This window comes from Trachurus japonicus, chromosome 4 (assembly GCF_045865225.1).
Source record: "Trachurus japonicus isolate A0001 chromosome 4, Traja_1.0".
Taxonomy (NCBI): domain Eukaryota; kingdom Metazoa; phylum Chordata; class Actinopteri; order Carangiformes; family Carangidae; genus Trachurus; species Trachurus japonicus.
Genome location: NC_140910.1, coordinates 31256879 through 31268118, shown reverse-complemented (window position 1 = coordinate 31268118; position 11240 = coordinate 31256879). Strand labels below are relative to the sequence as shown.

The following is an 11240-nucleotide window of genomic DNA, read 5'->3' as shown; positions in this document are numbered from 1 at the left end:
GTTCGTTACCTTCAATGGTTGGTGCAAGCTTTTTTTTTAGAACGGCGGAGCAGAGCCGTGAGCTGCTCAGAGCTACGCTACGGAGGCTCATTATGGGATTTCTTGGTTTCCCTCATCAAACTCATCAAATACACAATCCAACAACTCCACAACGCTCTGGTGGACAAGTTGTGAGCTGCACATTCACCACGCTATGAGATAATAACACAACGTTACCAGACAGAGTTGTTTTAGAGGGAAATTCAGAGACTGCTTGATGAAAAACTGTCCCTGAAGGCAACGCGCATCAGTGGTTTTGCATGAATTTACCTCTGGTAACGGTCTGTTATTATCTCACAGCGTGGTGAATGTGTATTTGCATCTGACCAGGCTGAGACTGCAGGTCCAACGTTGGACTTGGACGTTGGTCTCAGCTTCATGGTCAGATGCAAACATGAACTGATGAAGCCTCTTGGGTGAGAGGTGAAACGTCTTCCTAGACAAATAACGGTAACACTTTACTTGAATAGGTATTCATAAGATTGACATAACAGCTGTCATAAACATCAATGAATACTTATGACAGCTGTCGTTAAGTGTCATTCGGTAAGTTATGTCACTTTTGATGCAAAGTTGACATTGTTTGAGATGTTTTTGTTCTGACAACTTGACATACAGACAATCTAAACTGTCATAGCAGACCTAATCGCCAAACTTTAAAAATTATGTCAAGTTCTCATAACAAAAACATCTCAAACAATGTCAACTTTGCATCAAAAGTGACATAACTTACCGAATGACACTTAACGACAGCTGTCATGAGTATTCATTGATGTTTATGACAGTGTTATGTCAATCTTATGAAAACCTATTCAAGTAAAGTGTTACCCAAATAACCAAGTCCAGTTGCGTTTGATTTAAATTTCCTTGAGATAACTGACTATGACCTGGACAAATGATGATATCCACAAGCTTGATGGTCTATACTTTGCCCAAAAAACAATAAAAAGAAATAAAAGTATCAAAAAAACTTTTCAGAGTCTCACAGCGCCTCTCAGCCAATCAGAGCGCAGAGGGGAAGTCCAGGACTCAGAGTTTCCACTGAGTCCTGGACTCTGGGACCGTGTTGAGTCCAACAGGAAGTGGTCGTCCTCTCTGAGCCGTTAGTGTAGCGGCATCATCATCAGCGCAGGGAAACCCACCGCTTACATCACACTCTCTTTCCCTCTTTCATCACTCCATCGCCTTCTTTCTCTCCTTCATTTCCCTGTTCTCTTCTTCCAGAAACGTATGAATAAGTTTTACTTTTCTTTAACTGAAGTTTCTTTCTCCTCTCATCTTCACTTTCTCTCCTCCTTCTCCTCTTCCTTCTTTATTCTGCTTTTTTTTTATTTTACAGAAGGTCTCTCTCCCTCTTTTCACTCTTTCGCCTTTGCTTCTCTTCTTTCCCTCAGGTTTTATTCTTCTCCTTTCCTTTCATTTTTTCTCTTAGTTCCTTTATTTCATCACTCCTGTTCCACCTTTCCTTCCTTTGTTCATTGTTTCCTTTTAATGTTGTTTTCTTTCCCGTTAATCACATTTTCCCTTTCCCCTCCTATCCTTTCTTTCTTTCTTTCTTTCTTTCTTTCTTTCTTTCTTTCTTTCTTTCTTTCTTTCTTTCTTTCTTTCTTTCTTTCTTTCTTTCTTTCTTTCTTTCTCCATCCCTCTACCTGTTCTCTTCCTGCTCACACCTTCTCCTCTCCCTCTCTGATCCCAACTCGTCCCGTTCGTCTCTCTGCACGCACAAACCACCACCCCGCTGCTGCTGCTGCTGCTGTTATTTTTAAAACCGACCAATCCGTGGTGTTTGTTTACTATGACTCAGGGGTTGCCGTGGCGACGGAGGAAAAAGCAGCTCACAATAAAAGGCACACAGGCTGACGGAGGTTTTCCTACCTTCCCGCAGGCCGATCTGAGCCGTGAGGTTGGCCTCCGTCTCACGCAGCTGCTCCACCGTCTCCTCCAGGACGCTGATGTTCCCGCTCAGGGCGACCTGCAGCACGAAACAAACACACACACAGAAAACACTGGTTAGGTTACTGATCATCGAGCCCCGGTTTGAAAGATTCAGACGAACAGAGACACATGAGGAGAAGGTAAAAAGTCATGACAGCTGGAAGAAAACTAGTGCTGGACTCCTGACTGACTCTGAAACAACAACAACCTCCCCTGCTGCTCAGGTGACCTCACCTCATCGAGACAAACCAGGCCTTTTAAAGGAGACATATTCCGCCCCTTTTTCACAAAGTAAAATAGTTCCCAGGTGTCTTATGGCGCTTTTCCACTACACTTTCACAGCACGGCACGGCATGGCTCGGCTCGGTAAAGGTGCTTTTCCACTACAGCTGAGTTCTCCTAGCTCCTCCTCAGTGGGGGCGGGGGCGGCACGGGGGTGATCATGGAGGCGATCGCGGGGCCGCATTGTCCGTGTCTCTTTTTTCGATCCGCTCGTCAGCTCCAAACTCACTCGTCTGCACCCCGTTAACAGACCACAGTGGTTTTACACACAGCAACATTTAACTCGGGTGAAGGAACAACAACAGTCTGATACAGATCTGTTGCCGCTGTGTTTTTGAAATTTCCGGGTTTGATTCTCATGTCGGACGTAGCGCTCGCACTCTTCCAGTGACGACGCTCTGCCCAATCAGTGGAAGGCAGTCGGCTGACGTCACGTTATAGTATCGCTTCGGCTCGCTTGGAACCAGGGCCGAGGAGGAACTAAAAATGGTACCTGGTACCAGGTACTAGGGCCAGTGGAAAAGCAAAAAAAGCGAGCCGTGCCACGCCGTGCCAGTGGAAAAGCGCCATTAAAGACATGTCTGTGACATGCTTCGGTCAAAATACCCCAAGGATCGAACATCACAGCTCTTTAAATGCAAATCAGCCACTGCTCACCTTGCCCCGCCCCTTCAACAGGTACCAGGTAGGGGTGGGGTTATGCAAATTAGAAAACTAATTATCATTGGAAGACATCTGAGGGAACAGGTCGTAAAACCTCAGGAGCCTGAAAATTACAGTTTTTTTGGTCAATTCTCACATTTTGAGGGCCGGAAGGCAAACACCCAAATATACGTATGTTAAAGAGCCTTCAAAAAGTGATATTACCATAATATGTCCCCTTTAACTCATTAGTGTGTTGGCCCTGTGGTGGCCCTGTGTTTGCACTGTGTTGGCCCTCTGATGGCCCTGTGTTTGCCCCGTGTTGGCACTGTTCTCTGAGCCCAGCCCGGGTCTGTTGTCTGTGAGAGCTGAGGGGATTGAGAGCAGCAGCCTCTAGAAACATTCCTTTCCTGAGACTCAGCAGCTAAAGTTGGATCAACAAATATCTGCTGATGTTTGGGAGCTTCGGGGCTCTGCGTCTGTACTGTGTCTGTACTGAATTAGCACTGAGACTCACATCTGCTGGAGCCCTGGCTATCAGTAACCCTGGACTTGTCTCAAGGACCATGAGAACCTGGTCAAACGTTTTCAAGGACGTCTGAGACATTTTCAGGTTTCTACAGTAAACATTTTTATTTTTTTTTACAAACAGTTTTGTCTAAAAGAGCTTCCTGGAGTTTTTCCTCAAACATCTGGAACATGAACCCTCTCAGAAACCTGGCTGCAAAAACTATATAATATTATAATATTTGTCTTATTTCTTGTCAAAATGTCTCATTTCTAGTCAAAACTAATCTCTTTCCACTTAAAATAAGACTCATCACCTAAAAATGAACTTGTTTTTAGATCATTTCACTTGTTTCAAACTAATTTTCAATTGAAATAAGTAGAAAAATCTGCCAGTGAAAGCAGGTTTTTTGTGCTTGTAATAAGGAAGAAAAACTTGCTCCACTCCAATGTTTATGTGATGAGTCTTATTTTAAGTATAATTAGATGTATTTTGACTAGAAATAAGACAAATATTCTTGGTAAGATTTTGAATTTTTGCAGTGTGAATAAAAAGACCTCTGGGAAATCCTGGGGTCTCCACCGAAAGACGACGATCAAAGAGCAGTAAAAACCTGCACAATGACAGGAAGCGATGTACAGGAGACTATAGAGCTGGACTCTTCACACGGCCAAGTCTGAAACAGTGATCAACACTTAATGTAGAAACAACTTAAGGACCCCCCCGCCCCCCCTCGTCCCCCCGGTTTCCCTGACACAGACCAGGACCACGATCTTCTACCCTCTAATCTCAAGGACCCCGGGACCTTTTCCAAGGACCACATCAGTGTTTTTATCAGAGTCGGAGGCTGGAGAACGTCCTGGACCAGACTCCAGGTCCAGTGATCCAGGACCTTTAAACACGTTCACTGCAAACACTCAAAATCTTACCAAGAATATTTGTCTTATTTCTAAGTCAAAGTGTCATTTCTAGTCAAAACAACATCTCATTATACGTAAAATCACATAAAAAGTAGCTTGTTTTTAAGACACTTTTTACTTCTTTCAAGCATATTTTCACTTGAAAAGTTTTTCTTTCTTATTACAAACACAAAAAAATTGCTTTCACTGGCAGATTTTTCTACTTATTTCAGTTTGTGAAGTGAAAATGATCTAAAAACAAGTACATTTTTAGGAGCTGAGTCTTATTTTAAGTGGAAAGAGATTAGTTTTGACTAGAAATGAGACATTTTGACAAGAAATAAGACAAATACTCTTGGAAAGATTTTGCGATTTTGCAGTGTTGTTTTCTAATACAATCAGACACTAAACACCTTCTTACACAATGTTTTGGCAAAATCTGAGTTTCCTATTTATCTCCCTGTGCGTTCTTTGCTTGTTCTTTCTCCTGTCCTCCACAGTATGTTTGCCTATTTGGCCTGTATTTTTCTGATCATTTATTGTAAACTGTTTGTGTAAAGAGACCTTGCTATTTTTATTATTGTAATTAATTTTGTAAAGTGTATCGAGACCATGTTGCACCATGGTGATTTTACACTTTAAATAAACTAAACTAAACTAAACATTCACACACACACACACACACACACCCACACCCGAGTCCACGTGACGTGTGGTTTTGGGGGGAGCAGCTGATTGGCTGCTGACTCGCACATCTGTAACTAACTGGTATCTTCTGAGTAAACAAGGCTTTTATTTTGAAATCTGCTGATCAGGAGATATAACAAACATGCCAGAGTTCAGTTCAGTCTGGAGATGGACGGACTAAGCTCCGCCCCTCATCAGTGAACTGGTCCATTGACCCCCCCCACCCCCCTTAGGTAAAAGATGAACATGAATAAACTGTGACTCAGTGAGTTCCCCTGAAGCCACAGAACAGCCCGACCAGAACCCAGAACCACGCCCTCACAAATACCAAATACCAAATACCAAATACCACACCGCAGCTGCAAATGTCACAGCTGCTTCACACCTTTCACAGCTCAAACTTTCTACTACCCAGCATGCACCGGGGGGGGCGAAACAAACCCACCGCCAAGCCAACTGCTGCTCCGAGGTCAGCTGACCCTCAGGTGAACTCAAAGGAGGACGGGAAAAATACAGTACAAACCACCACTGCTGTCACTGGAGAGACGCTTTTATTTTGGAGGAGTGCAGAGTCAGGGCCTGATAACTAACTAACCAATAACCAATAATCAATAATCAATATCAAAGGACTGGGTCTGAGATCTGGGCCTGGACAGATTCTGATGACAACACTTGACCTACAGAACACAACAGAACCAGCTGAGAAACATCCAGAACCAGGTGTGACAGATCTATAGAGGGTATGCGTTTACGTCACGTTGCCCTCGGCAACGCCCCGTTCAATCGGACTGAGTGGCAAAACAAACCTCCCTCAACGTGCTGGCGGATAGCGGTGGACTCATAAACTGGATAAAATATGTTATATCAAAACAAATTGATGTCAAAAGGAATCGACAACCAGCTCCCCAAAACCGTCTGCTCCACTGGCACTTCCTGTAACCATGGTAACACAGTGTGACCGCGGTACCTGCAGAGTGACTGACAGGCTCACTGTTCCTGTGCAGAGGGACGAGATTACAGCTGTTACTGTCGTCCTGACAGTGACTCCCGACACTAAAACACGAGCTGCTTTTATTCTGAAAAACTCTGACCAGTCAAACTGTAGGATGTGTTAGAGGACTAATTTATCTGTCTAAACATCAGAACTACGACACCTGAAACTGTAAACACAGCTGATCCATCAAAAAAAAGTAGGCCTACAGCTCCAGTGAATTTACTTTCCGTCATTGAGATTGTTGAACGTAGCTCGGTCAGAGTGAGACGTATCCTCTAGATTTCTAGCAAGCTAGACATGTCAGACTTGTGTGGGCTCGGAGGAAATCGCTTCGTTACTGCGTCGTTTTTAAACTTTGGCGGCTCTGCCACTCGTCTTTTTGCCACTCAGTGGACGTTCCACAGCAACTTCAGAGTACCGTGACGTGACGTGCATACCCTCTATCCACAAGTTTCCGAACGTCATCTATGGTCAAAATCGGCTTCCGGTTTTGCCGGTTTGGTGGAATTGTACGTTTAAGTTTCCATGGTTTTCAGTCGTTGTCATAGTTGCGGTAAATGCATGGATCTATTAACGCTGGCTTTTAACACAGATGTCAATTTGTGTGATATCCACTGTTAAAAGCTGCTGTGATGATCCATGCGTTTTACAGATTTTAATTGAAAAAAAAGAAAAAGAAATCCATGCATTTACCACGACTACCGAAACCATGGAAACGTAAACATAAAATTCCACCGGAAGAGCAAAACCGGCAAAACAGGTTTACGTTTTAGACGTTCGGAAAAAGGTGGATAACCAGCTACAGATCTAGAACCAGCTGTCAGATCCAGCAGGTTCTGGTCTGTGTGCCGTGGACTCAGTCCCGGGTCCAGACCTGGACCGGTGACGTCTCTCAGTGAGAGATTGCTGTTTCGCCTCCTGTTTACAGAACACACAGGGTCAAACTGCAGCGCGGAGCGGAGTGGAGCAGAGGATTGTGGGTAATGTAGTAGCTGTAGTCTGTCTGTCGCATGTTTGTTCTGTAAATGAAGGCACAGTTCACACACACACACACACACACACACACACACACACACCGCACTGGGTCGACGCCGGGTGAATCCAGGACAGAGGGGATCTGTTGGGACTCCACCTCCTCCTCCTCCTCCCCCCCCTTCTCCCTCCTCCTCCCCCCTGACCCCCCCCGACCCCCCCGGCTCAGCAGAGAGTCCCTCTGTCTCTCTACAGAACGAGGCGTTCACAGGACGTCAGAGAGGAGAGGAGACGTCACAGGAGGAGGGAGGAGGAAAAAATAAGGAGCAGAGGTGAAGGAGGAGGAGGGAGGAGGGAAGAGGAGGGGGGGCGAGGGAGGAGGGAGGGAGGGGGGGTCGAAGGCAAACACTCAGTTTTTCCAACCAACAACACACAGAGAGAGAGAATATGAGGCTGGAAATGTTGGACGTGAAGTGAACGTCTCGTCAGTTTCAGTTCTCCACAAATACTAGGGAGGAGCAGGGAAACATCCAGAGTGGAAACAGAGCGGGGGGGGAGGGGGTGAGTGGGGGGGGGTGAGGTGTTTCCAGCTCCTGTGTGTGTGGGGGGGGGGGTGGGGTTATCTCCTCTGACAGGTTTTAACTGTAACTGTAACAAACTGTTGTTTTCAGTTTCATTTAGTGAGAATGTGAAACTCACCAGGAAACTGTAACACACACACACACACACACACACACACACACACACACACACACACACACACACACACACACACACACACACACACACACACACACACACACACACACACACACACACACACACACACACACACACACACACACACACACACACACACGATAACAAGGTTATTATTGTTTCGAAATCTTCATTAGTTTTTCAGTTCCTTTTTAGTTTCAGTGAGTTCAACAAGTGGTGAATCAGTTTGAGTTTAGGTTTTATTTTAGAGGAAATTACTAGTTTTTATTTAGTTTTTATTGAGTCTTATTTAGTCTTAGTTTAGGTTTTATTTAGGCAAGGCAGTTTTATTTGTATAGCCCGTTTTAACAAGCAGTTTGTCTCAAAGGGTTTCACATGGCATCATAACAACATCCTCTGAGGAAAAACTCAAAATTTAGTCTTAGTCTTAGTTGTAGTTTTTATTCAGTCTGTAGTTTGTAGCGTTCCAGGCAAGTTACGAGTTACTAACTGGGAACTGGGAGTAGATCGATCTAGTACGAGTTCACAGGTGGGAAGTTACGAGTTTGACTGTACGTTCTAACGGGTAACCATAGGAACGGGTCGGAAAAACACGAGTTACGGGTTGCACCATTTGTCTTAGTTTAGTTTTTATTTCATCTTAGCCTTAGTTGTAGTTTTTTTAGTCTTAGTCGTAGTTGTTCAGGTTGTAGGAGAAAGCCTCTGTCAGACCTCTGAAGATGAACTTGTTCCATTTTAGTTGCATCCATCCCATAATGTTCCCATCGTACTCCAAGTCGTCCCATATTGAGCTGTGGCCTTTTCTTCCTGCAGCTTTAGACATCGACAAGAAAACTACAACTAAGCTGATGTTATCTGACTCTACTTTAGTTTGAGTTTGTTCTGAATTGTTCATTCTTTTATTTTCTTTTTTATTTAGTTCTTGTTTTTGGAAAAATTGTCATCTTTTTAAATGTTTTATTTCAGTTTACTACATTATTCTAGTTTTAGTTGAGACACACACACACTGAACATTCACAACACCACAATAGCTCCTCCTCCTCCTCATCATCATCATCATCATGTAGCGTCCGGTCGGTCGCTAATGGGGACACATCCTGCGTTGTCATGGAGACGACATGAGAGACTAACCACACACTGACATCCTGTCGTGTCATCCTTTCAAAATAAAGACAAACAACACAGACAGACACCTGACAGGTCACACACACACACACACACACACACACACACACACACACACACTGCAAAAATTCAAAATCTTACCAAGAATATTTGTCTTACTTCTAGTCAAAATGTCATTTCTAGTCAAAATAAATCTAATTATACATAAAATAAGACTCATCACATAAAAAGCAGCTTGTTTTTAGACACTTTTTAAGCAAATTTTCCACTTTAAATAAGTAGAAAAAGTTTTTCTTCCTTGTTACAAGCACAAACACAACTTGCTTTCACTGGCAGATTTTTCTACTTATTTCAAATGAAAATTAGTTTGAAACAAGTGAAAATGACCCCTCCCTGTCTCAACAACATTGCCCAGCCCCTGTCAGACTGAATGCACATAGCACTTTAACATGATGCACAGAGCACTTTTGAAATTGACGGCTGCTAGAATTTTTTAACTGAAGCACTTTGTGAATGTTTTTATGTTGTGTGATGTCTTGTTTGTCCTAATGCTGCTCTTTATGCCTTTTAAAATGGCCCCTTGGGGACAAATAAAGTGTTTGATTGATTGATTGATTGATTGATTGATTGATTGATTGATTGAATGATCTAAAAACAAGTTCATTTTTAAGGTGATGAGTCTTATTTTAAGTGGGAAAGAGATTAGTTTTGACTAGAAATGAGACACTTTGACAAGAAATAAACCTTCTTGGAAAGAGTTTGAGTTTTTGCAGATGTCACTCACGTTCTCGAGGCGGCTGAGCTCCAGCGAGGCGTTGGTGGCGTTGAGGCGTCCGAGCAGCAGCAGGATCTCGGCGTCCTTCAGCGCCGCCTGCTCCCGCTCCTTCTCCACCTTCTCCTCCAGCGCCGCCTGGTTCTGGCTCCACGTCGCCCGGGACTCGGTCAGCGTGTCCTTGGCCCCCTCCAGCTCCCGGTGGCACTGCGCCGCGCCCTTCCAGTCCGGCGACGTCGACCACACCACGATGATGACGAGCGCCACCAGCGACCAGAGCAGCAGCAGCGCCAGCACCGCGTTCTTGGCCTTCTGCGAGGACTTGGAGGCTGCGGCCGCCATCTGGGAGCTGTTGTTGGAGGTGAAGGTGGTAGTTTTCTTTCTTTTTGGGGGGGGTTGAAGTTGAGGTTGAGGTTGAGGGGGGGTCACCTGAGAGGAAGAAGAGGAGGAGGAGAGAAGACGGAGAAGACGAAGGCTGGAGGCTGGAGGCTGAGGAGAACGGACGAGCAGCTGCTTTTGCCTCTGACGCTCAGACTGAAACTGAAGTGAAGCTGCTGCAGCAAAACGGGAGAGGAGAGGAGAGAGAGGAGGGAGGGAGGGGCTGCACATGACACAAGGCCACACCCCCCCCCACACCGCCGCCACGGCCTTACCCGCCCCCCAGGACCAACACACCCCACCTCCCACTGCCTTTACACACCCTAAACCTCACCCTTCACCCCCCTCCTCCTCCTCCTCCTGCTGCTGCACAGAGAGGAGCAACAGGAAAGTCACAACACACACACACACACACACTGTTCACATGGAAAGTTTCATTTATGTGTGAGAGGTGTGTCTGTGTGTGTGTGTGTGTGTGTGTGTGTGTGTGTGTGTGTGCTTGTACAGCTACACATGTGAGGACCAGTTTGAGTTTTAAACCATCAGAGTGAGGACATTTTGGGAAAGTGAGGACACTTTCTCAGACGTCTTCCAATGACTGTTTGAGAGTTAAGACTTTATAATAACTAGGTTATTATAACTAGGTTTAAGTTAGGTTACATTATGTCAATGAGTGTCCTCACAAAGATAGCCATACAAACGTGTGTGTGTGTGTGTGTGTAACACTGAGTCTTTCTGTTTCCTCGTGAACCTGGATGAACTCCGTCTGAAAATATGTGGATCCTCTGCAGAGAGAGGGAGACTGACACTGATGAAGAAATGAAAGACAGAGAGAGAAAAAGGGAATTTGAATTTTGAATTTGAATTGAAAGAGGGAGACAAGGATGAAGAACTGGGAGAGAAAGGGAGAGAGAGAGAGAGTGATGAAGAAATGACAGAGAAAGAGAGAGAAAGGGAGAGGGAGAGAGAAAGAGAGAGAAAGGGGAGACAGAGACACTGATGAAGAAATAAAAGAGAAAGAGAGAGAGAAAGAGAGAGAGAGTGATGAAGAAATGAAAGAGAAAGAGAGAGAAAGGGAGAGAGAGAGAGACACTGATGAAGAAATGAAAGAGAAAGAGAGAGGGTGAGAGAGAGAGAGAGAGAGAGAGAGAGAAAGGAAGAGAGAGAGAGACACTGATGACTAAATGAAAGAGAAAGGGGGAGAGAGAGAGGGAGAGAGAAAGAGAGTGATGATGAAATGAAAGAGAAAGAGAGAGAGAGAGAAAGGGAGAGAGAGAGAGAGAGAGA

At 44.7% G+C, this 11240-nt stretch overlaps 1 protein-coding gene across 1 annotated transcript in view; it reads right to left on the bottom strand.

The window, feature by feature from the left end:
• LOC146989216 (uncharacterized) overlaps nt 1-9948 on the bottom strand; it is an 18083-nt gene extending 8135 nt beyond the window's left edge. Inside the window, exons 1-2 of the mRNA XM_085775181.1 lie at nt 9588-9948; nt 1915-2011 (exon numbers count right to left, since the gene is read on the bottom strand). Of these exons, the coding sequence (XP_085631307.1) occupies nt 1915-2011; nt 9588-9917 (427 nt within the window). The 5' untranslated portion in view covers nt 9918-9948. The remainder of the gene's footprint in view (nt 1-1914; nt 2012-9587) is intronic.
• Nucleotides 9949-11240: the final 1292 nt, after the last annotated feature.